Source organism: Mchenga conophoros, linkage group LG7 (genome assembly GCF_057382185.1).
Source record: "Mchenga conophoros isolate Kocher_MC1m ecotype Shallow Benthic linkage group LG7, M_conophoros_male_GT1.1, whole genome shotgun sequence".
Lineage (NCBI taxonomy): Eukaryota > Metazoa > Chordata > Actinopteri > Cichliformes > Cichlidae > Mchenga > Mchenga conophoros.
In genome coordinates, this window is record NC_140532.1 from 24,054,870 (window position 1) to 24,080,367 (window position 25,498).

The 25,498-nt window shown below is 40.9% G+C and overlaps 2 protein-coding genes and 1 non-coding gene across 3 annotated transcripts; 2 read left to right on the forward strand and 1 right to left on the reverse strand.

The window, feature by feature from the left end:
* The first annotated feature begins 2,302 nt into the window (after positions 1-2,302).
* eif4g2b (eukaryotic translation initiation factor 4, gamma 2b) lies at positions 2,303-17,331 on the forward strand. Its single transcript, XM_085279410.1, has 21 exons — positions 2,303-2,417; positions 2,980-3,088; positions 5,481-5,546; positions 6,923-7,048; positions 9,387-9,489; positions 9,621-9,752; positions 10,088-10,154; positions 10,255-10,406; positions 10,543-10,653; positions 10,966-11,148; positions 11,372-11,513; positions 11,605-11,768; positions 11,920-12,033; positions 12,478-12,606; positions 12,795-12,899; positions 13,359-13,574; positions 13,799-14,057; positions 14,696-14,900; positions 15,097-15,305; positions 15,469-15,590; positions 15,751-17,331. The coding sequence occupies exons 1-21, from the start codon at positions 2,303-2,305 to the stop codon at positions 15,814-15,816; spliced, it is 2,895 nt and encodes a 964-aa protein (XP_085135536.1). The 3' UTR covers positions 15,817-17,331.
* Positions 12,208-12,381, forward strand: LOC146570156 (small nucleolar RNA SNORD97). The gene has a single exon (XR_014893492.1). It is a non-coding gene; the product is annotated as a small nucleolar RNA SNORD97 (small nucleolar RNA).
* Positions 15,748-24,256, reverse strand: LOC146570157 (uncharacterized). Its single transcript, XM_085283020.1, has 8 exons — positions 23,864-24,256; positions 23,042-23,182; positions 21,941-22,141; positions 20,585-20,772; positions 18,397-18,610; positions 17,999-18,097; positions 17,822-17,889; positions 15,748-17,643 (listed from the first exon to the last, which is right to left on the reverse strand). Exons 1-8 carry the CDS (start codon positions 24,254-24,256, stop codon positions 17,484-17,486), a joined length of 1,464 nt encoding a protein of 487 aa, XP_085139146.1. The 3' UTR covers positions 15,748-17,483.
* Between the last annotated feature and the right edge of the window lie 1,242 nt (positions 24,257-25,498).

Here is a 25,498-nt window from a genome sequence, read left to right on the forward strand (position 1 = left end):
GAAGCCCATTTTATTTCCTGTTTTCTGTCCTTTTCTGGATGTTGTTTTCCTAGCAACAGTGCTGCTAAAGGTGAAGAGGTGGGAGTTTGATTAACTGCAAGTATTGGAGAGGGGGGGGGGGGGGGTGTCTGGGGTGATGGAGGTTCCCAATTACTTTCCTGGCTGCATGGAGAAGAGGAGGTCAAGACCCCTTTTCAGCCAACTTATAAGTGTGAGTGGTTTGCCCTTGGCCTGGGCCTATACAGCTCCAAACTTGGCAGTTGTGAATTAAGTGACATAACTGTTTGGCACTGGACTGAATAAAATCCACTGACCACTTCCTAGTGGATTTTATTCAGCAGATACAAAAGTAGCAGGGCAAATGAGCTCTTAAATAAAAGGCCATTGGTTAAAGTCTCATGGTGACTGAACCACTCATCTAACTTGAAGTAACAAGACGAAAATAAAATCCAAACATAAAGGTTTGCATGAGACACTTCTTTCTTTTTATACACGATTAACTCCTTCCTGGAGATTAACCTATATATAAGTGTTACATCCCACAGGAGGATGTTGGTTTTCTTATCTCAACTAACTCCTTATGTTTTGTCTAAGCTCCACCTCCTCTGTCCTGATTGGATGCTGCTCAGAGTCCAGCTAATTGTTAATCAGAATACTTAAGGCCTGTGGAGCAGTGTTTCTGTGCCCTCTGGCCATTTTGTTTTCCATACCTGTACAGGCGTGCATGCCTTTGTGACTTGTATGTGCATTTTTTTGTTTTCATGTTCAGACTGCTTGTAGGGGAGAGCTGCCTTTTGTTTTGACACCCTGTTTTCTCCTGTTTACGTGTTGTTAGGTAGGTTATGGTTATAGGTTGTATATTTGGTTTTCTTTGGAGTTAGGTAAGTTTCTTTTATTTTCACATCAGGGGTGTTTTGTTTGTTATGTTGGCCTTGGCTCTCCCTGAAGTTATACCTCAGTCTGAACCCAAATTTCATCACTAGCATTAAATAAACCTTTTTAAAACTACCATCTTGGCTCCTCCTTCACTTTCCACCTTTATGTTTGTCCCTTCAAACCCCCTAGACTAGCCAGGGGATGTAACAATAAGAATGAAAATGAATGAAACTTTTCAAAGACTGTCAGTGGACTTTAAGCCATTAGTAACAGAAGACTAATAAAAAAAAATACTTTCATTTGATTGGTGAGTCAAAAGGGTAAGAGTGTGAAGTCCATATAAATGTGAAGTGTAATTTTTCTGAACAACATGACCAAGTAAAATATATACTGAGGGAAAACATTACAGAACTATGGGGCTTCCCCCAGTGTGAAAACACTCACAATGTATGGTGTGAAGCTCTCCCAAAACTATTCAAAAAAGTATTTACAAAAAAGAACAGAAAAGCAAAATAAGGTTATTAAGAAATAGCCAGTGGTCAATAGTAAGAATTATTTTCTCATAACTTAAACTCAAATATAATCAAATCCGTTTTGTACAATTTTTTTTAAAACCTTTACTTTAAAAATTCGTCAGTTTTGTAAATTACTGAAAAAAATATAGTGATTAGTTGATTTGTCCCTGTGCGCCATAGGTTGAATTGTGTGTCAATCAAATAAATAAGGCGGTGCTCTCATTGGATAGTAGAAACGCCTTAAAAACATATCTTTGGTGTGATTGGACAGAATTGACATGGCAACAAGATGCGTGGTGATGCAAATTGGTGACATTTCTGCCCCCATAAGGCTACTAGCTTTTGGGCTCTCTACCAGCTAGCTAATGCAAACAAAGCGGCCAGTAAGGGGTTTGTGTGTGTGTGTTTATGCGGCTATCTCTCTGCTATTAGCTATCCTAATACCCAACGCAAAACCCTCTTTATTTATAAATCTTCTCATTTCTTCTTTGGTAGTCATACAACAAAACAAAACTGAAGTTGCTTTGGTGAAGGTAAGACATTTCTTTCCTTTACACGACCGCACTGGTTTTTCCAAAATGGCTTCTGCTAGCTAGTAAGCTAAAATTGAAACGTCTACCAACAGCTTGCTTAAGCTAACTATAGCATATTAGCTTAAGAGCCGGTGGATAGCCTAGCTTGCAGATGTCTCGGCTAATTTAAATAAAGGTAGAAAATGGCGTCGTCCTTTAGCTACTCCAACGAAAACTTAAAAGTACACAAACGTGTTAATGGGTCCGCTAAATGATTAAATTCACGAGTCCCACCACACAGATTCAGCCAAGTTCGCTTCAACACTCGTATGAAATCTGTATAAGTAATCTCAGCAAGGGATGGCGACACGAAGAATCGGCTGTAAACGTTAGCCAGCCATGCTTGCCCTGCCCTGTTTCACTGCAACACGGTGCAGCGCTGGGTATGCAGACTGGTCCTCTTTTCGAGCTATAGCAGCAAAGCAACACAAAGCACCAACTGTGGAGAGCCAGTGTAACCCCAAGCATCTATTTCCACGTAGCGTCACGCTTCTCATTTAACACTTGGTAAATTGTAGAAAACTATAATGTTAAAACACGGTTTATGGAAAAAATTCTAAAAATCTTAGCAATGTCGTGACGTAGTCTATGGCTTTAGAGACCCACCAGGCTAGCTAATTAGGTTAGCCAGTTAGCTGACGCACCTTTGCTTTGTTGTAGCCGAGCAAAGACCTGCACAAATGTTTACATTTCGACATTTAATATCGTTTTATCATGCCACTTAATCAGTGTTCAGCAAACACATCTGTAGTGGGTTCGTGTATAACTTGCTTAAGTAAAGAGGCAGGTTTATGTTATTTATTTTTATTTATTCTTTTCTGTGAGTGGCTGGGCCTCGGAAGACCTAGTCACGGAATTGTTTATCAGTCGTGTAAATGTCTTTGGGTATTTTTTTTTTTTTTTTATTAAACCTAATCGTGTCCTGTTTAACGTTTCTCTAATCGTGTAGTCCGTGCCTGTCTTGTTTTCCCAGAGCCCCTATAGTGGCTAATTGCATTCCCTTTTCTCTTCCTCAGCACCGTTTTCCCCATCCCTTCCTATTCTTCTTATTCTTTTGAGTATTCTTCATTCTCAAGCCGCCAAAGTGGAGAGTGTGATTGCAGAAGGGGGTGCTTCTCGTTTCAGGTAATAAGTCATGGCTTGTGCAGGAAATGCCAACATGGAATTTTCTTTTTCTCCCCATGGTTAGCCCTCTGCTAGCATTTTGAGCAGGAACTTCCGGCCTATAGAACAAAGCAGGATGTGGGAAGGCTCAAAATGGCTGTCAGGCAATTCTTTGTGAGACCTTTTGAAAAAGGGGGTTGGGTATACAGACTGATCCTTGAAAGGGTTTCTGTCCTATTGGTTGGATGTTGATAAAGGCAGCACATCTGCAGGCAGAGGTAGCCAAAGTTACAGTCATTCTTCACTTGAGTAGAGGTACAGATACTTGACTGAGGTAACGGGGAAAAGTAAGGTCTTTTGTATGAATAAATTTGTTTGTTTTTGCAAAGGAAGCTGAACCTCATGTGTTAATATAATGATAATAATAAAACTATTTTGAAGTCACACGAATAGAAACAATTGTTCAACCTTAATGGTAATGAAAGCTTGAGCATCTGTTGTGTAGAACCCAAGCAGAGTAAAAACTAAAAGAATTTTATAAAAACTACCTAGCTGCTGTTGCTTGCATTGTAGATGGATGCTGCCTCCACATCTAAACAGAGAAAGGAGTACGGTTGGGATTTGGCAGTTGTAGATCATCTGTAGTGGTGGAGAGTGGGGGGGTATGACTTAGAAATGTCACATTAATGTCTGTTGTGACCACTAGTAGATTTTGTGTGCAGGCTGTGATCAGCTGACTTGAGTTAAACAGCAAAGCAGATGTTAACACGGATTGTCACGGCTAATTTCCAGCACCCAGGCAATATAAAGGTGGAATTCAGTGAGTGAATCAAAATGATTGTAACTGAAGTTAATTCCATCTAAACATAGTGTAACCTGACATTGTCCTTTCAGAGTTTATATCTGACCAATATCTGTTCATTAAAAAAACCTAATTAATTGTCACACTTTTACACAAAATCTTTAAAATTTCCCTCTCAAATGTCACAAAGTACTCCTTAACTTTAGAAATAACCTTCTTCTTTCTTTGTCTCTGAGCGGCTACATCGCTCCTTCTTTTAGCTCCCTGGGAAATAAAGTAGCTGTACCTTTAGCTAGCAGACAGACAGTGAGGAAAAACTGCACAGAGACAGTTTTGCTGATACTGTGTTTGCTGATATTTGTTCATTTAAACGTTGCAGTTCCAGCTCATTCTGCCCACTTTAACCCCTGAGTGTGGAGCTATACATTATAGGGGGCGATCGTGGCTCAAGAGTTGGGAGTTCGTCTTGTAATCGGAAGGTTGCTGGTTCGAGCCCCGGCTTGGACAGTCTCGGCCGTTGTGTCCTTGGGCAAGACACTTCACCCGTTGCCTACTGGTGGTGGTCAGAGGGCCCGGTGGCGCCAGTGTCCGGCAGCCTCGCCTCTGTCAGTGCGCCCCAGGGTGGCTGTGGCTACAATGTGGCTTGCCATCACCAGTGTGTGAATGTGTGTGTGAATGGGTGGATGACTGGATATGTAAAGCGCTTTGGAGTCCTTAGGGACTAATAAAGCGCTATATAAATACAGGCCATTTACCAGGCCATTTTTGTCTCTCCTCATGTACAATAAGCACCAGTGATGGATACACTGCATTGTCTTTTCATCCTATTGGTGTTAATTTACTTTATTTAAGTAGAAGCTGTTTTGGGAATATGAACTACCAATGTTTCAGAAAAGAACAGACCTAAATAATTTAAGTCAAAATGGCAGCAACAACAAAAAAATATTAATGCAATAATGGGTTAATTTGCTGAGCAACTTCTGAATGCAATCCACATAAATTAAGTAGAAGGAAACTAAATTCGATCCAACAATACAACATAAAAGTAAGGGCTATACCAGAGAACTGCATTTTTACCAAGCTGACTTTACATTTGGAGTTAACCTTTCTTCTTGCAGATGGATTGAATTTGTCATGCAATTCATAAATATAACAATTCTTTGTCAGCAAACACAAACTGTTACTGGCTCTCTAATAACTGGCATAAGTGCCTCAAGTGAGTCTTATTCATAAAGCTCTTGGCCCTGCCAAACCTTTACTACTTCTCAGTTTAGTTTAATTTTTATTAATTTGTATATTTAGTGCCTTACAGGATTTCAAGCGAGCTTTGTTCTTCTAGCGATTACAAAAACTAGAAGATAGTTGTAAATCCAGTGATCAGTTGCGGTGCTACAGTTTAATTGGAAAGATATTTTGTGTTGTGCGGTGTGTTATTTTATATCTATGTAGCTCTTTACAATAGTTAATTATCCAACTGTGCAGTTTTAAAAATGTATTTTTAGTGAGTGCTTTTCTCTCAGTGTGTTCTTTAGTGCAACTGAAGGTTGAATGAAAAAGCACACCAGTGCTGCATGAATTTTAAGTGTTCCACTGTGTTGTTTACTTCTGCAGTGCTTCTTCGGGGGGAGGAGGTGGTAGGGGTGCACCTCAGCACTATCCCAAGACTGTCGGCAACAGGTTTGTATGTGTACTTAATATGTGATAAACTAATTGGTTGTAATAAGGAATCAGTAGGTATTATTCATTCCCCCAGTGTGGAAGAGATTCACTAGAAAATCTTGATTACCCTGATGTCATGCAACATAATAGCTGCAGATTGCCCAAACGTGTTTACCATTCTGGGAAGCCTGAGATCACTTTACAACAAAGGAGTTTTAAAAAGTATTTAACAAGTTGGCAATGCATTAACATTTGTGTTGACCATTTAAAAATATTTTTGACTGCTTTTAGTGAGAGGCTTATTTTTATCCATCCATCCATCTTCTTTTTCCGCTTTATCTGGGGCCGGGTTGCGGGGGCAGCAGTCTAAGCAGAGAAGCCCAAACCTCCCTCTCTCCAGCCACCTCCTCTAGCTTATCTGGGGGAACGCCAAGGCGTTTCCAGGCCAGCCGAGAGATATAATCTCTACAGCGTATCCTGGGTCTGCCCGGAGGAGGGGACATGTTCCGGGCATGTCCCCTCCTCTGGGTAGGACATGCCCGGAACACCTCACCCAGGAGGCATCCTTGTCAGATGCCTGAACCACCTCAGCTGGCTCCTTTCGATGTGCAGGAGCAGCGGCTCTACTCTGAGCCTCTCCCGGATGGCTGAACTTCTCACCCTATCTCTAAGGGTGATCACGAAATAAGGGATATCACAAAACAAATTCCCCCTATTTAAGTGCCTTTAAGGAGCCTCCTGTAGAGACCTCGAGGATGTTGAGAGAACAAACCCCTCCACCACCTTATCGTGGTGGAGGGGTTTGTATGTCCCAGGGATCCCAGGGTCTATGTTGTCCGGGGGCTTTTGCCCCCTGATAGGGTCTCCCATGGCAAATTGGTCCTGGGTGAGGGACCAGACAAAGAGGGTTTCAGAAGACCCTTATGAGGAAAACGTTGAGGGAACAGTTTACCCTTCCCAGGATAGGGTTACCGGGGCCCCGCTGTGGAGCCAGGCCCAGGGAGGGTGCCCGAGGGCGAGCGTCTGGTGGCCAGGCCTTAGTCCATGGGGGTCGGCTGGGTGCAGCCTGAAAAGGGGACATGGGCCCATCCTCCCGCAGGCCCACCACCTGCAGGAGGTGCCGTAGGTGCATTGTGTGCCGGGCAGTGGCCAGGAGCCGGAGGCCCTGGTGGACTGATCCCCGGCTACCAAGACTTATTTTTATTTAACACCTAATTTTAATTATTGCTGCTCTGCTGCATGCTTTGAGGGGGCAGATAGACCTGCGGGGATCACTGTTGTGATGAGTGTGTGGTATTAAGCTCTATGCTTGAACAATTGCGCATTTCACTTTACCCACCACAAATTGAGATTCTGTGCCAGTATACTCAATCTCTTGCTCTGTATTTCTACAGCGAGTTCCTGGGGAAAACCCCAGGGCAAAGCGTTCAGAGATGGGTTCCTTCACGAAGCACTAGACGAGATGTCAACTCCAGCAACGAAAAAGAGCGACACGATGCAATCTTCAGGAAAGTGAGGGGGTAAGGTTCAACTCCCGATGCATATTTAAAGGGTTGACTGAGAGAGAGATTTTTTTTTTTAATTGCTACTTAACCCATTTCAGTTGTGCTCAGACTAAACAACTAAGTTTGGATGCCACAGTAAACCTGTCTGTAAATCAAGTTTAATCTTCATCCAAATTATACTTTTGTTTTGTGCAGACCTCTGTGGAATCTGTTAAATACCAGCTTAAGAGTTAAGATTAATTAATTTATTATTGGTATTGATTTATTTTGTTTTGTGGGTCATTGTTTACTGTGGTGATGAATAGGTAAGATGGAGGCAGGAGTCTCCATGGACTGTGTGTGAATGAGAGTGAGACAGATGTACTAGTGAGGAAGAGAGTGCTGGCAGGGTGGAGTTGACTCTCAGGTGTGATTTGTGACAAAAGCATAGAAGCAAGAGTGAAAGTGAAGATTTACAAGACGTAAGACCTGCTATGATGGTTTGGAGTCAGCGGTACTAAGAAAAGAGACAGGACCCTGAGTTAGTTGGCAGTGCTGAAGATGTTATGGTTTCCATTGGAAGTGATCAGTTTGGCCAGGATTAGAGAGGAGTACATCAGAGGGACAGCTGGATAGGCAAGGCTGAGATGGTTTGGATATGTGCAGAGGAGGGTCAGTGGATATATTGAACAAGATTTGTGGATGTAGTGAAGGAGGACATGCTGCCGGATGGTGTGATGGAGGATGCTAGGGATGGGGTGAGATGAAGGCTGATGATTAGGGCTGCCACAAACGATTATTTTGATAGTCGACTAGTCACCGATTATTTATGCGATTAGTCGACTAATCAGATCATCATCCACTGGACGTAAAACTACAGCTTATTGCACCAGCAGCATCTGCTCTTATATAACTATCATTATCTTACAGCTTTAAGCTTTTAAGGTGCTAACTAAAAATAAAGACAAGATGATAGTTTATTCAATTTTAATGAAATTTGCAGATTGTTTCGGTGAAGTTTAATAAACTCCTTGCTATCTAAAATATAACAGGACACTGGAGTATATTCTCCAGCATCTCTCACTTCTGATAATCAGTTGTCTGCTTGACGTTTATTCAGCTGTGTAAAAACTATAACTTTAATCTCAGACAAACCGATTTACTCAGGAACAAATAAAATACTAAAAAAAAAAAAAAAAGCCAAACAACAACATTTTTAATTTATCTAAGTGACTCATATATATTTAACCTGAGTAGCGAAAGACGGCGGTGGGTTTGAAAACAATTTGCGGGGAGTCCGGTGTTCTCACGGCGCTAGTGACCTAGCCCCCGGCTAGCTATCGAGCTAGTGGGTAACAGACGTCTCCGAAAACGTCGGAGCGCTTTTGAAAATATGTGGTGTCCTGATAAACTGAGCCGATATTTGAGGTTTACACAGCTACATTCTCGGCTGAAAATATGTTAAACGTTTATTTTGTGACCCAGAAAGAATAATAAGAGTAATATTAAAACTAACTAGCTGCCGCCATTGTTGGAAACTAAGCTGGGCCGCGCTATGAATTCTGGGACACAGCTGCTTCTTCTTCTTCTTCTTCTTCTTCTTCTTCTTCGGGGTTTAACGGCAGCTGGCATCCTTGTACATGCAGTGCTGCCATCTTCTGTTTCAGTCCATTATTACACTCTTAAATCCTGCTACTTATTCCTGCGTCTTTTGGGATCTTACAAAGCTTCAAACGACACGTCGACTATCAAAATCGTCGACGACTGATTTAATAGTCGACGTAATCGTGACTAGTCGACAAATCGTGGCAGCCCTACTGATGATCTGCTGTGGCAATCCATGAAGGGACTTACCAAAAGAATATAATTTTGGTTTTCATTAAGGTGTTTATACCTCTTATTGAGATTATTCCAACTTGATTAGAAATGAAGTATTGAATTTCGTAGGGCTGGAGTCACTTACATGGCATGTGTTTTGCTAAAGGCACTTAAGCTCTGCTTTGTATGTATCAGGAGATGTTCACAAGTACAAAAGATCAGGTGACAGTGTTTCCTCTGGCAATCTAAGCTTGCCAGTGTTGACCACAGAATGCTCAGGATCTGAGCTCAGGATTTCTGTCTTTTTTTTTTTTTCTTTTTTTTTTTTTTCTTTTTTGGTCGTTGTTGTTGTTGTTGTTGTTGTTGTTGTTTGTTTGTTTTTTCCCCCTTACAATAAACAGAACCTTCTTGGCAATATCACATGCCTACTTTTTGGTCTTGGGCAATCATTATATCCAGTCAAAATCCTTTAAATCTAATAAGTGTTCAGATTCTAATATTTAGTCTTGCTACCTCTCTTTCTTCTTTTTCTTTTTTTTTTCTTTTCTTTTGTTAGCATACTCAACAAACTCACGCCTGAGAAGTTTGACAAGCTATGCCTTGAGCTCCTGAATGTGGGCGTAGATTCAAAACTCGTCCTTAAAGGAATCATCTTGCTGGTAAGCACTTATCTGTATTCTTTGGAACGAAGCTAAATGGAAATGTATGCATCTATACTTGGCCGGCTGCTCTGAGTGATTCATACACTACGTGCTTTAATGACCTCCCTGGTTTTGTTTCTGCATTTCAGATTGTAGACAAAGCCTTAGAAGAGCCGAAATATAGCTCGCTCTATGCTCAGCTATGTCTGCGCTTGGCAGAGGACGCACCAAACTTTGATGGCACTTCACCTGATATCCAGACACCCCAAAAGCAGAGCACAGTGAGTCTCACTGATGTTCTGCTGCAAAATATTCTTTTCAGTCTGTGATACAGCAAAGTTTTTCTGTTTGTGACCTTGCTGTTTTATTAGGCCTGCTCAACACAGTTTAAAGTCATTAGGAACTCTTTACTTTTGAAAAGGATAATTGTGTGGGTTTTTTTTTTTTTTTTTTTTTTTTTTTTTTTTTTTTTTTAAATGACTATTGTTTTTAAAATCCCCATTTATTCAGATGAAAAAAGCAAGTCCTAACACTTTTTGTTAGCCTTTATGGAAATGCCTTGAATTCATTTTTTTTTTTAACTGTTCAAACATTGGGTTTTGTCTGGTTTTTGTAGACCTTCAGAAGACTGCTGATTTCCAAGCTTCAAGATGAATTTGAGAACCGCACCAGAAATGTTGAAAGTAAGTCCGTTTGTCTTTGTGAATCTCCCAAGAGGTCCTCGTGGTGTAGTTAGTTACATAAACTTTTTGTTGCTTACCTCTGATAATCTTTTCGCCTCAGTCTATGACAAACATGACAACCCTCTTACTTCGGAGGAGGAGGAGCAGCGTGCCATTGCCAAGATCAAGATGCTTGGCAACATTAAATTCATCGGGGAACTTGGCAAACTTGACCTCATCCATGAATCTATCCTTCATAAATGCATCAAGACAGTATGGATTTATTTTTTTAAATTGTGTTTAATAATCTTATCTTTTAATTCTGGGGTTCTTATTTGCAAGATAAACCAGAATATAGATCCATTACATATTCCATGACAATTCTCCCTTGTTTCCCTGCACTCTGAAGCTTCTGGAAAAGAAGAAGAGAGTCCAGCTCAAGGATATGGGGGAGGATCTGGAATGCCTCTGTCAGATAATGAGAACAGTGGGGCCGAGACTCGACCATGAGAAAGCAAAGGTGACAGCTTTCATAAACTATAGCTGTTTGGAGAGGCTGTGTATAGGCTTAAGGTGTAAACACAACATCTCAATTCAACACTTTTTTTTATTTATTTATTAAAAATGACTGTGTAACTAACATTCATAGGTCACAAAGTTGAATCATTAGTTTGTTAAATGCAAGAAAAGTAGGTGCATTTATTGTTTTTACTCCATCAGACAGAACCGTGAAGGCAATTGACCCAGCCAGCGTTGATATAAAATCAGCTCTAAAACTTTATTTACGAACTGCTCTTTGCTCACTTCCTTTTTCTCTCCATCCTGTCATCAGTCTTTAATGGATCAGTACTTTGGCCGTATGCGATCCTTAATGAACAACAAGGAGTTGCCCGCTAGGATCCGCTTCCTGCTGCAAGATACAGTGGAACTTCGAGAAAACAACTGGGTCCCCCGCAAGGCTTTCATCGATAACGGACCAAAGACAATTAACCAGATCCGTCAAGATGCAGTGAAGGCGAGTCCATTATTTAAGGGTTCAGTTCATTCTGTTTACGTTTCTGTACATTAGCAAGGAGTCCCTTGTGATAAATGTGATGCGAGAAGTAAGCAGACAGTTAAAGGTTTCCACTCTGAAATGTGTTTAATTTAGTTCAGAGTTTTCAAAATGGTTAATATTGAATTTGAATTCTGGACTGTGGCACAGTTATTGACTGATTCTGTCATGCATGTTGTTGTAGGATTTGGGTGTTTTCATCCCAGCACCCATGTCTCAGGGGATGAGGATGGACTTCTTCCTGGAAAGCCCTTTCATGCCCAGCAGAATGAAACTGGACAGGGAGACTCTTGGGGGTTTGGCTGACATGTTTGGACAGATGCCAGGTGTGTTTTGTTCCTGTATCATGTATGCCTGTGCACTTCCTTTCTTGTTTTTGTTGTACGAGGCCATCTTAAAACATCTTTGTTCTCTCAGGCAGTGGGATTGGAACTGGCCCGGGGGTTATTCAGGACAGGTACTCGCCTACTATGGGACGCCATCGCACCAACCCACTCTTCAATGGCCACGGTGGCCACATTGCCCCTCCACCTCAGTCACAGTTTGACATGGGGCCCAAGTCTTTTGTTAAGTCCAACCAGGTAGCCTGCTTTTGAAAGTTTACATTAGTTTAGTCTTAAAGTTCTCCAGGTTAAAGCTGTGTGGAAATGGGGAAACAAATTATAGAACCTGTTTAGCTGCTTTTGACTGTCTTTGATCATTTGAATCTTTTGCCTGTGTGAACACTTATAGGTTCAGAACCAGCATTTCCTCAACCAGAACCAGAACCACATGGCCCAGCAGCAGGTCCAGTCCAAGGACATGCCTCCACGATTCAGCAAGAAAGGACAGCTCAATGCTGACGAGGTAAGTAGCTCCTAGCGTGGCTGAGTTAATTGTTGCCAAAAACTTTTTTTATTTTTTTTATTTTTGTGTGTGTGTCATACTAAAAAAAGATTTAACAAAGTTAAAACATCAAATGTTTTACACTAGCCTGTAAAGGCTGCATTCTGCTCTCCTAATGTCCTGTGTTGAGTCGTGATGCCCAGTGATTATAAAAAGACGCGTTATTCTGAGGAATCCAACCTGCTGCTAGTCTTTCTTTTACTATCGTCTCTGTCTTTAATCTCCTCTTTTCTGTCCCTCCTCCACTTCTCCTTTTTATTCAAACTGGCAACAGGGTCCGCTGACTGCGATTATGAGATATGAGGGCATTTTATTTATAGCTGATATGGAACTTGAGTTGTTTTTGTTACATACAAAGACTAATACTATTGTCTCCTTTGTTCATGATGCCTCATGGCCCCACAGATCAGCCTCAGGCCTGCTCAGTCATTCCTCCTCAATAAGAACCAGGTGCCCAAGCTCCAGCCCCAGATCCCGACCATGATGCCTCCCAGTGCCCAACCCCCACGCACTCAGACTCCCCCTCTGGGACAGGTATGAGAGTGTCTACTTGTTTGTCAGTGAGTTAATCTAAGAGAACCGTTGGTGAGTTTTTAAAAACAACAAAAAAACTGGTTGTTGTACAACTAGCATATAAACAGCAAACATTAAATCACAGATTGAAGTGTCGTTTTGTTGGAGAGCTGTATCTGTGAACTCAAATACATGACTTTTGCCCTCAGCCTCCACAGCTTGGCCTGAAGACCAACCCTCCACCTATTCAAGAGAAACCGCAGAAGACTAACAAGAAACCACCTCCTGCAAAGGAGGAGCTTCTTAAAATGACGGTAGGGAGAACAGTTTCTGTCACATAAGCATATGTTCCAGGCTGAAGCAACACTTGACAATCATGTAAAATCCTCATGAATAAAAAGCTTTACCACAGCATACTCACAATTGAATTAAAACTGCAGGTCAGTTTTCCAAAAGGTTTGCTACACTGTCTGATGTAACCATAACAGCAAAGCAGTTCACTTATAAATATTGGTAAGCCTCCCTGTTTAGCAGTTTCTATTCATCACTGGTGAAATATAGAAGTGGCAAAATATATTTATGTAAGCACTTTGGTGTACTGCAAGATAATCTGCTTGCTACTAAAAAGATGAATTAGACTTGAAGCATTTTACCTCCTCAGCATGTGCATACAGAGTAGATGAAACCACAAGACCTACGTATGAGTTTGTTATGCTGGGTGATCAGAGTGACCACGGTTCAGTTCTGTTCATGTGCTTGCCTACTCCGTTTAGGAGGCAATCATGACTGAGTACTTGAACACTAAGAACCTGACTGAGGCTGTGAGTGGCGTGAGAGAGATGAAGGCTCCAAAGCATTTCCTGCCAGAGATGCTCAGTAAGATCATTGTGTGCTCCCTGGATTGTCCAGATGAGGACAAAGAGCACGCCAGCACTCTGATTCACACACTCCGCACTGAGGGCCTCATCACTGGGGAGAACTTCATGCAGGTATGTCTGCTGTTCATTCAGTATTGGAGAGCATTTCTGTGTTTGAGCACAAACACATTCAGTACGTTTAAAGACAAGAAAAGCTCTTTTATTATTTCACAATTATTTCACTGAGATTGATGTAATTATTTGTGACTAATTACATCGTATGTCACTGAACCCAGAAGGGCATAGTGTTATTCTTCATGCTTGAGGTATTTTCTTTCTCCCCTCACTCATTTTAGGCTTTCCTTAACGTCCTGGACCAGTGCCCTAAGATCGAGGTGGACGTGCCCCTGGTGAAGTCTTATCTGGCCCAGTTTGCGGCTCGGGCTATCATCGCAGAGCTGGTGAGCGTGGCGGAGCTGGCTCACCCCCTGGAGAACGGAACCCACTTCCCACTCTTCTTGCTCTGCTTGCAGCAGACGGCCAAGCTCAAGGATCGTGAGTGGCTCACTGACCTCTTCCAGCAGAGCAAGGTCAATATGCAGAAGATGCTCCCAGGTAGGCCCCCAATCCATCTACCAATTCAGGATTTTTTTTTTTTTTTTTTTTTTTTTTTTTAAATATAGCAACAATTCACAACAGATAAATCTTAAAATCACCAATAAGCACTTGGCAATAGTGGCAAAGGGAGGGGGAGAAGCAAGTGTGGAATAAAATCTCAGATGGAAGAGAGCACAGGGTTACTCTACCCCCTCCTGGGAAAAAATGCCAAAGTGATTTCTCCCCTCATCTGTTAGGCTTCTTTTATTCTGTCATTTTATATTCTCAGCATTTCCCTCCAGTTTACAGTATAACGATCACCAGAATAGTTGTACAGTACCCAGTGAATATTCAAGTTTGCCCCATCCCCCATCGATGATGTCTGAATGAGACAACATTACATTCATATTTAAATGAAGTTACAGTAACATACAGTCCTGCCAAATGTCAGTTTGTCAGAAGAGATTTGTAGGTAATGATGCTTCTTGTGCATGTTATGTTGGAGTATTGTGAGTAAATGAAATCTTAATAGGATGGAGCTAAATATTTGTTCCTGACCATATTAAAATGATCACTTTCTGAAACCTTAATTACCTAGGTCATATCAGGAGCACGTTCTGTCTGGCTAATACATGACTTGCTCTCCCACTTGGTAGAAATTGATCAGAACAAGGACCGCATGCTGGAGATCCTGGAGGGGAAAGGCCTGAGCTTCCTGTTCCCTCTGCTGAAGCTGGAGAAGGAGCTGCTGAAGCAGATAAAGGCAGACCCCTCTCCACAGTCCATCTACAAGTGGATTAAAGACAACATTTCACCCAAGTTTCATACTGATAAAGGCTTTGTCAACATCCTCATGACCAGGTAAATTTGCAGATGGACTTGACTGAATCTGTTTTCCCAGGATAGTCTTAGTCTGTTTTTATAACAGTTATAAATTGCATGCAAGTGTTGGTTTGTCTGCGATGTCACTAAATATATAGCCGCAAGGTCACACATTTAAGGCATTGTAACGAAGTTCTTTAGTTTAACTAACATTTGTCCTCTGATCTTTTTTCAGTTTCCTCCAGTACATCTCCCAAGAGTTGTGCGAGGCAGAGGGTGATGAGCAACTGGCAGCGCCCTCTAAAGAGATGCTGGAACAAGAGAAACAGCTGCTGCTGGCCTTCAAGCCCGTCATGCAGAAGTTCCTGCACGACCATACCGAGCTGCAGGTCAGCGCCCTCTACGCCTTGCAGGTGCACTGCAATGCCCGGGGGTTCCCTAAAGGTAAAGCAAATCTTGTACAGTTTAGCTAGTAAGCAACAAGAAATGGGGAGTGCAGGGATGTGAAATCTTGATTACTCTGATTAGTTACAAAAGTGAAATATAAATAATGCAGGAGTTGTGAATTAAGTGCATATTAATTCATTTGTTTATTGTTTTTAACAAGGCATGCTACTGCGCTACTTTGTCAACTTCTACGACATGGAGATCATTGAAGAGGAAGCCTTCCTTGCATGGAAAGAAGACATTACCCAAGAATTCCCTGGAAAAGGAAAAGCTTTATTCCAGGTACAGTAGTGCAGTTTAGTTTGTTAGAAAGAAAACACAAGAGTTGACAAGTTTTATATTCTCTCTCTCTCTCTCTCTCTCTCTCTCTCTCTCTCTCTCTCTCTCTCTCTCTTTCTTTCTTCCTCTCCCCCCCCCCCCCCAAAAAAAAAAAAAAATTCAGGTAAACCAGTGGCTCACCTGGCTGGAGACGGCAGAGGAGGAGGAATCTGAGGACGACGCAGACTAAGAAACCAAGCGGAAGCATCATGGCGTAGATCAACCGTATCTTATTGTTAGACTTGTGTTACCTTATTAAACTCCATGCTTAATTTAACCACTACGATGTGGCACTCGGCTGCTTGTGTCTTGCAAATATAAACCGAAAGCTTTTACCGACAGGGCCTCATGTGCTACCACCTGCACCGTGATGATAGGCTGAGAAGCATTGTTTAATCTGTTGCCTAATTTTCTGAGATCTGTTTCCTAATCAGCTACATGAATTCTAGAGTGGCTCAACCATGTATTGTTTTTCTCAATTTGCTCCGTTAGGTTGTAACTTTATTTTCACTGTATTGCTTTTTCTTACGGATTTAAACCTCCCCCAGATAGGAAACTGCTTTATGGTAAGAACATGTAGGATTTTCCTCTCTAAAATAAGACAAATCTTTCACGATCTTTGCTAATTCTAGTTACAAAGCAAACAACTAGAAACATTAACATAAGGTCTTGTCAGCAAGCTGCTTTTGTGATCTTCTATCAGGGCCTAGCCTGGATTGCTTTTTATCATACATGCTTAAAAACAGCACCGGGGATGTAGACAAACGGGCTGCACAGCGATCCTTCTCGTGAACCACACGTTAAACCTAGATGGCCCGCTGAAGTTGAATGAAGCACAAGCTGGCAAAACATTTCATGACTGATAAAGGTGTCTCTTATTCAACATGTGCTCACTAAATTCCCACTTTGTTTTTGTTTTTTGTTTGTTTGTTTTTTTTAATAAGTGCTCTTCATAGTCCCTGATGATGAGCATGTTGGTTTTTTTTTCTTTTTTTTTTTTTTTTTTTTTCATTAGCATTAATCTTTTTGTTCTGTCCTTTCTTCCTGTCTTTTTTTTTATCATTATTATGAGTGGTTGCAATACCCATTCTCCAAATGTTACAATATTTAAAAAAGAGAAAAAATAAATCTGTAATCATTGGTTTGCTGTCGTCACGTTTCAAAATTGCCTGTGTTTCTACCTCTTAGTTAGATGGGCTTTTTTTTTTTTTTTGTGCTGGGATAAAGAAATCCACTAAGAAGAATATTGAGCCCATGCAGATGCTGAAGTATTTGGTTTAATCCTGGCCTAATTGCACAATAAATGTATTGAAGCAGACATTAACAATGATGCCGTTGCATGTTTTACAAGTGTTAACATCTCATTAGGATTTTTTTTTTTTTTAAATTTCACCCACATGATGAAATGTGTACTTATCAAAAGAGTAATGTCGACTAGATTTTGAAGCGGCCCTGATGAGGTTGGTTTTTATATTGAGGGCTCAAAATAATAAATGTTAGATTTGTCTGGCTCTTAAATTGGCAAACTATAAATTGTAATTCATTTCCCTTCTAAAGCTAAACAAATGACCATCAGGCTTAACCAAGAATTGTACTCTCAAGCCATGATTATGTCTAAGACATATGATTAGGGTCTTATTGTAAGGTATTCAGAATTATTGTGCACCTCTATTGCTTTAATGTCAATAAAGTCAGTACATGAGCACCTACTGTTTACCTGTATTTACTCTGCTTTACAGTTACATATTCCATCTGTCCAATAAAATACTTCACACTTGAACAACAGTTTGAATCTTCCAAGCAGCAGCTCTACTGGAGTGCTTTGATTTTCCCAGCAGCATGTGGTTACATTCGTGGTCAGTCCTGATCTGTGGGAATCCAGAAGTATTCCACCACCTTCCTGCTTCTGCGCAGAGGGCCTGAGTCGGGTCGCTCTCCTCCATAGGCAGGCAGCTCATCAAAGTGACTCGGACCCAGATCTCTCCCCATGTGTGGTGCTGTCACCCTGAGCATGGTCCTGAGTGAATACAGTTCACAATTAATTCTTAATAGTGGTCTTCAACCAGAGAAAAGCTTTACACTTACCTATTTGCCTTCACGTTTTTGTAAATTAGAATTTTAATCTTATGTTGCTACCATATCTGAACGATTGTAGTTTGTGTGGCTTCCCCCTGGTGGCCAAAGTTTGTGTTTACCTAGATGAACTCCTTTCAGGCTCTTCAACACTGGACTCTGGAGTGGAGATGTATACAGGATCTCCTTCCTGAACAAAAACCATAACATAAGCTTCTGATTTACTTTTTAAATGTCCTGTATTGTAGACCTAGACATGCACAGCTCTCATGTGAGTATGAGATGTAGGATCATCTCACTGTGAAATTTCTCGGAGTGCCATCTGGATTTTTGAGAATTTTAACCCTCTGGTCGCTTTCAGTCATGCACAGGAAGTAGCTTTTGATGTGGGCTTGACACTGTTGAGAAAAAAAATCACTTAAAGATTTTACTTTAAAGAGATGAAAATGTACAGAACAAAATTTTTTTCTTTCAGCCTTGTTGCAAACGTGTGACTTGCAATATTGTACCACAGTGAATCACTCAGGGACGTTTTTCAAGATGGAAATAATCATTTAAACAGTATATTTTATGCTCAGTTCAAATAATTTCTTCCGTGACTGTTTGGGGATAAAAGGTGGGAGATGGCACAAAAGCACAGTAGTGTCCACTGTTTTGTAATTGTTCAGTGGGCGTGAGAGCAGTGGTGCTGTCTTACTGCTTTATTCTGCCTCAGAGCCTTCAGGTCTTCCTGAACTTGAAACATGTCAGCCAGCTCCTGGTACTTCTCCCTCCAGCTCAGGCACTCGGCCACTTTCTCCTGCCTCTCCTTCTCAGCCAGATGCCTCTCTGCCTCGACTTCCCGCCGAGCCTGGGTAGCTCTTTTGCTCTCCTCTTCTGATTCTGTTGCTCTGCGTTTCCAGTTCATCTCACTGAGAAGGGACAGGATGAAATTGCATGCTAGAACATCATAGCCAGACTGCATCTTCATGCACCTTTAAGCTAAATCCAGTTAAATCTTTAAACCATCTTGTCTTCAGCCTGTTGTGAAGCGTACTCTCATTCTGGTCTGCAGGATAAAAGCAATAAAGAAAATAAAGAAAATCCCTAAGACGTGAATTGAAAATGGTAAATGGACTGGTCCTTATATAGTGCTTATATATATATATAGTGCTTTTCTACTCTGAGTACTCAAAGCACTTTTGTTAACTGTGTTGTCCAGTCAGGTATTTGTTGTTTGACTCGAAGTCTGTGCAAAATAAGCACACCTGGTCTTTGGTACTGTTCCTCACACTCTTAGAAGAGTCATCTTGTGTTGTGTTCACGGGACAACACAGAGATCATGTGAAAACTATGCAGTGAAGGTAAATAAGTACACTTTTACAGACTTTCTACACTTTTACTTAGCAGAGCAGCCTCTTAAAGTCCTTTATATATTGTACGGAACGTCTTGGAGTCAATATGTCTGTGAAGGTTCTCAGTCATCCAGGTCATCGTAGTCAAAGGAGCTTGCAAAGAAAAGCATCTGGACTTCTTTAAGTTGCTTGAAGACGTTTCACCTCTCATCCGAGAAGCTTCTTCAGTTCTAAGGTCAAATGGTGGAGGCGATTAGAGGATCATCAGGGGGTCCTTTTGTCCCTCTGTGGGGGGGTTACTCCCACTAGGTTTATATCTGGGACTCTCCACCATTTGACCTTAGAACTGAAGAAGCTTCTCGGATGAGAGGTGAAACGTCTTCAAGCAACTTAAAGAAGTCCAGACGCTTTTCTTTGCAAGCTCCTTTGTCTTGGAGTCAAGTACGCTTCCTCTGACTTTTCTCTTTGTTTCTGTTTTCTCCTCCTCTGCCTTGCTGATGTGACTCAGCTGAATTGAATTTTCTCAGAGCTATCAACTAAAAGGCCGTTATTGTTGCACCACGGACGGTCATGGACAATGACACTGAGTTTTGGGAAATTCCCTCTGAAGATAAATGGGAAATCCAAAAAAACCCCTCTAAAAACAAAAGTCAAAGTAATCACACACATATACAAACATGTTCATAGGTCTAACATCCTGATGTTAGAATTGCTCTTTTCTATATTCCCAGCATTAGATTGGATTTTTAAAAAGAGCTTGTGTATTTGGTATATCACAGAGCACTGGTTGGTACAAAATGCATTTTAATCAAAAAATCTGAATAGTTTTTTTTTTTTATCACACTCAAAAAAAATCTCACTTTTTTGACAGGAAAGTAAGGAATAAAGAAGACATCTCTAACTAAGATGTTTAAATTATTTCTTCTTGGGCTCACACAGTGTACTGTTATACATAGATTTGCAACACAGTGGCACGGTGGTTAGCACTGTTGCCGCACAGCAAGAAGGTCCTGAGTTAGACCCCATCATCTGGCCGGGGTCTTTCTGTGTGGAGTTTGCATGTTCACCCCGTGTTTGCGTGGGTTCCCGCCGGGTACTCCGGCTTCCTCCCACCGTCCAAAGACATGCAGCTTGTGGGGAAAGGTTAATTGATTAATCTAAATTGCCCATAGGTGTGAATGTGAGTGCGAATGGTTGTCTGTCCCTGTGTGTTGGCCCTGCGACAGACTGGTGACCTGTCCAGGGCGTACCCCGCCTCTCGCCCTATGACAGCTGGGATAGGCCCCACAGTGCCCCCCGCGACCGTGAAAAAAGATAAGTGGAAGTGAATGAATGGATTATTGCTTCCCTCATCTACTCTTGTTAAGGCAGTACAACTTCTTATTTATGTAGAAGAAGCTAGGACTAAAGCACAACTCCTATTTTTCATTAATGATAAAAACAAAACAAAACCCTGAAAGCAAAAATCAGAAAAGAGAAGTACTTAAAGATGATTTAGTGGGATGTAAGAAAATCAATCACAGTTGCCAGGTGTCACTAAAATGTATCTACCCCTCTTTAATTTGGACATTTTCTTGGGTGAGCTTCCTCAGCTTGTGTCGGAGGTCATCTCTGTCTGCCTCCAGGCTCCTGCTCTCCTGCAGGAGGGCCTGTTTCTCTCCAGACACCCGATCCAACTTCAGCTTACTTTCAAAGTAGTTCTTCTCTGTTTGTGCCAGTAAAAGCTGCATGTTCGCGTGCTGCAGAAAGAAAAAGCAGATGTCAAATTAAGTGTTACGGGCTTTGATTGAATGAACTAATCTTCCCGCTTGATTCAGGAAGTTCATTAACTGAGGTTAAACAAAAAAAGGAACTGAGCTGGAAAACTGCGTCTAAAAGCACTTTGAGTTATTTCTGCCCACAGAGATTGCATCTGCAGTTTGGACGATGGATTGCCATGATGACACGGGCGTCACAAACCATGTACATATCCTGGAAAGCTCCTCTTAAGGCTTTATCCTTCACTTTAACTCATTAAGCCCCAAAGTGACATCAAGGAAAATCGATGGTGTAGTCATGTCAAATATTCCCATGTTCCCAAAATAGCTAACTTTAGAATGCTTTTTTTTAATGATCAAAAGTCATTTTCAATCTATTTAGGATTCCTAACTCATCATGTCCGATATTATATCACGTCAACAAACTGATGCAAAGCAAGCTAAGTGATACATCCCAACCAACACAAGATTTTTAGGACTGATAATATTTAGTTATTTAAAAATCTGATATTCTCATATATCATCCAATAGTTTTTTTTTCTTTTAAATTTACAAAACAGATTTGTCTAACAGTTGTTTTGCCCGTCTTTGCTCAGATCCGCTGGCTGTTGCGTTTTTGGTGCTCCAAACGCTTTGCAGAGTGCCCTCTGGTGGTACGACTATGCAACATCAACACTCATAACATGGTTGAAGGGTGTTTCTCCAATTTCTTCCTTACTTTTTCATTTTCATTTATCTGTCATTATAATTCCCGTTACTTACAGATTGGCAAATAGCTACCTAATCAGGTTCCACTATGTGAATACTGTAAGTACTGTTTCTAGTCTTATAACAGTAACAGAAAATGCCATGTGATAACCTTTTCACAAGGTAAGAAAAGGAAAACATAAAATACTGGAAAAAATATACACTTTTACTTCATTTAGCTAGAAGAGTATATATTCTATCCTATTCTTGCCCAGCTGCAGTGTTATTTATTTATTTAATAAGATAAAGAAACAATCAAAGGAATTTTTTATTTAGCTCTCGCCCTAAGACAGCTGGGATAGGCTTCAGCGCCCCCCGCAACCCTGAAAAGGACAAGCGAAGTGAATGGATGGATGGAATTGTATTCAGCTTAATAGATCAGCGTTCTCTGTCATGTGTTTACCTCCTTTTTAAGCTTCTGCAGCTCTTCACTCAGACGTCCCCTGTCAGCCTCAGCTGCATCCTTGTCCCGCTGAAAGCCCAGGGACCGAGCCTCAGCCACAGCCCTGCCCTTCTCTGCCTCCGCCCTGGACTCCTCTGCTTCATCTGCAGCTCGCGAACATAACATCGACCTTTGCTGGCTCTGGTACAGCTTCTGCTTCAGCTGATTTGGGTCACACAGAGAGAGGTGAATGCGTGCTGCAGTGACATGATCGAGAAACAGTAGACGCCTGCTTTGTTTTACCAACGTAACGTGATTCTAACCCTTTGGAGTGACAAGGGTCTGCTTTAGCTGGCATGAATGGGTTAGGTTATATAGGTTAGCGGAATAATATGCATCTCCTTCATACATTCATATAAGATGTCTTATATAAAACTAGATCTAAGACTTCAAACACCTTAACAAGCTTTTCTGGACATAAAAAATTCATTTATAACACTTACTTTTATTTAAAGAATGCCTACTGTAAAGATCCCTCATGTTCCCTCATTGACACAATGGCAGTTCTGAAAAGGCAGTCACATTTCCTGCCACAAAGATCTCCCCCAGCATACCACAGCCACATAATCCTCTCTGTGTAGGGTCAAGCAGTACGGTTCTCCTGGTTTATGCTACACATTCAGTTGCCCATTTGTCAAAAACATGGTGAGGAATGGCTAACTGACCATAGCAGGTTTTCTTTACACATAAATTTCAAAATATAAAAAGGTCACATATTTTATTAAAGCTGTAAATTTAGTCTGACATTTAAAGCTGGCATGTAAACACTGTTTGATAGAAGCACATGCTGTTTTGCTGCTGTTTTAACATATGAATCTAACATTAATGTCCTGGAGAACAGGAAGCTGCTATAAGCCAATTGTAACTTGATGTAACTGAATTAAAGTTTTCCAACAGATGTAAAGACAAGGTTTGAAAGAAGAACATGTCTTGATTCCTTCCAAAAAGTCTGATTGACTACCATATAGGCGTGTGGTTATACTTTCGTTTTTGTGCTCATAAGTGGCCTACTGTTTCATCTCTTGGTTATTAGTGCCATTTAATAACACTGTTTGGCTGTACCTCCTTAACTTGAGCCTGTAGCTCCTGGTTCAAGTTTCTGAGGTTCCTCATGGTTAGCTCACTCTCTGTGCGCATCATAATCCGTTCCATGTGGATCTCGTTTGATAAATACTTGTTTTCTTTCTTCAGGTCCTCACATTCCTGAGAGAATTTATTAGTGACACACAGTGTGAACTAGAAGCTACGGAGCCGCCCCCCAGCACCACCACCCACCCACCCCGAAATATACAAACTCATAAAATAATGAATTATGTCATCATGAGAAATTATGACCTTTACAAGTTCTCATTATATTTACAGCATTTTTTTCACATTCATCATGCTTTTTGTTTTACGTTTTATGGTTTATGGTTCATGTCGTCTTTTTAAGATCATTTAACTGGCCTTGGAAATAATAATACGAGTGTGATCATTTTTTACGCTCGTCTGGGAAACTCTTTTCCTTCAGGTTTTCCCAGAAGGATTCAGCTTCTGAACCAAGGTCTTAGATATCTGAGAGGTCACGAGTGCACTGGCTTACACAACATGAATTATTAATATTTATCATACATTTCCTGTAAGGATGCTCTTACAGTGAAGCTGGAGGATGTTAAATGTTACACCTGCTGTTATGAATCATATGAGAACTCAGCAGTAAAATCTACAAAATAAATAAATACAAATAAAAATGTTTCTAAAAGTGAAAAAAGTGTGTGTTAGCTCTGTAACTGATTTTACAATTGCCTGAATATTTGAATGCTGAATCAGAGTTAATACGAATTATTTAATCTTAACGTTACATTTTGTAAAGAAAACATTCATTGTCCTTTTCTACCTTCTTACCTTCCTCTTTCTGACCAGCTCCCCCTGCAGATGATTGAGCTGGAGGAAGGAGCCATTGGAGCTGACGGCGCTGACTGGCCTGACCGCCCGCACAGGCCTCCTGGACGGCCTGGAGAGGACTTTAACTTCTTCCGTTACCCCATCCTTGAACCGGCTGCCTCTGTTAACGTTACTGCTGCTCATGGAGAAAGATTTGTACAGGCTGTCATCTAGCGAGGACATCTGCAGATCTGTGTGCGATCTGGCCCTGATTGACATTTCAAAGAAAAAGAGAAAAAAACAAAACGACTGATGCAGTTTTGCCAAAATGTCACTGTCACCAAAGGAAAACAAGGGCTCCCGGTTTGTTGTTAGAACATAGGCCAGCAACCTGAATAAAGTTCTCAGTTTCATGTTTGGTTCACTGGGTGGATCCTATCACCAGCCCAGCTTCATTCAACATTTATTGGGCAACACGATAGCAGAAAACGCACTGAGGCAAACAGTCTCTGTGTTTTGGTAAGAGGACACTTTCTATTCCTTAAAAAGCCTTAAAATTATTAATAATTTTTATATGTGAAATTGAAAAAGTCAGTGGTGTCAATTTATTTTTATGTATTTAAAGTTTTTTCAGTTAACTAAGGACCAGTAACCATGGGTAGCATATCAGAACAACAGAAGCACACACACACACACACACACACACACACACACACACACACACACACACACACACACACACACACACACACACACACCTCTATATCTATACTTGAAAGGTCACTGAGACCTATTCTTTTGATGTCAGATTTCATTTTCATGTTTTCACACTTTTTTTTTACTGGTTCGTGATTTTCTGACAGTCTATAGAAGAAGATAGACACACCCAACCGAGGAAGTGTGACCACTTAACATCTTTCCTGGGCCTATCAGTGGACCAGCAGTCTATCGCTATCCTTAGTCATTACTGCTTCAGCCTGAAGAAGGCAGGAAGCACCATTATTTACACAACAGTCACTGAGTCATTGCAGTAGGACACACTGGACTGTTTTGCTTCCTGCAGTAGAATGAAAGTGGTGATACTGCAAGTTTTAACACAACAGGGGAAAGTACTCGTCATTCTAACCTGCCTTTAACTCGTGATTATGATGTGTTCAGGGTACCAAATGCCAGGTCTGATCACATGATTAGAGATTACATGAGAAAGCATGCATCGTTTTTATTGAAAGGCTAGTTTTAATAGTGCAAAAAGTTAAATGCGTCAGCTGAGTTGATAATCCATATGCAATCAATACGTAATTAATAAATAACCTTAATACTCAATACTTAATACTTAACTGAAAATGCCACACTTTGATTGTTGGGTTTTGTTGGGTCTACCTTACAATATAAAGTTCCTTGAGGTGACTGTTGTTGTGATTTGACGCTCTATAAATAAAATGGAATTGAACTGAACTTTAATCATAAAAAAAATTAATGCAAAAATATTCATGAGTCCTTTCACTGAAAATCATTCAACTTTACTTTCATGATTAGATGTTCTCATCTAATCATGAAAGTGCATTATTCAAGTGTTCATGATAAAAACCCGTGTGAATGTTTTTCTTGGGGTTTTTTGGTATTTACTAAGATAGAAACTAAACTGCAGTGAGGCGT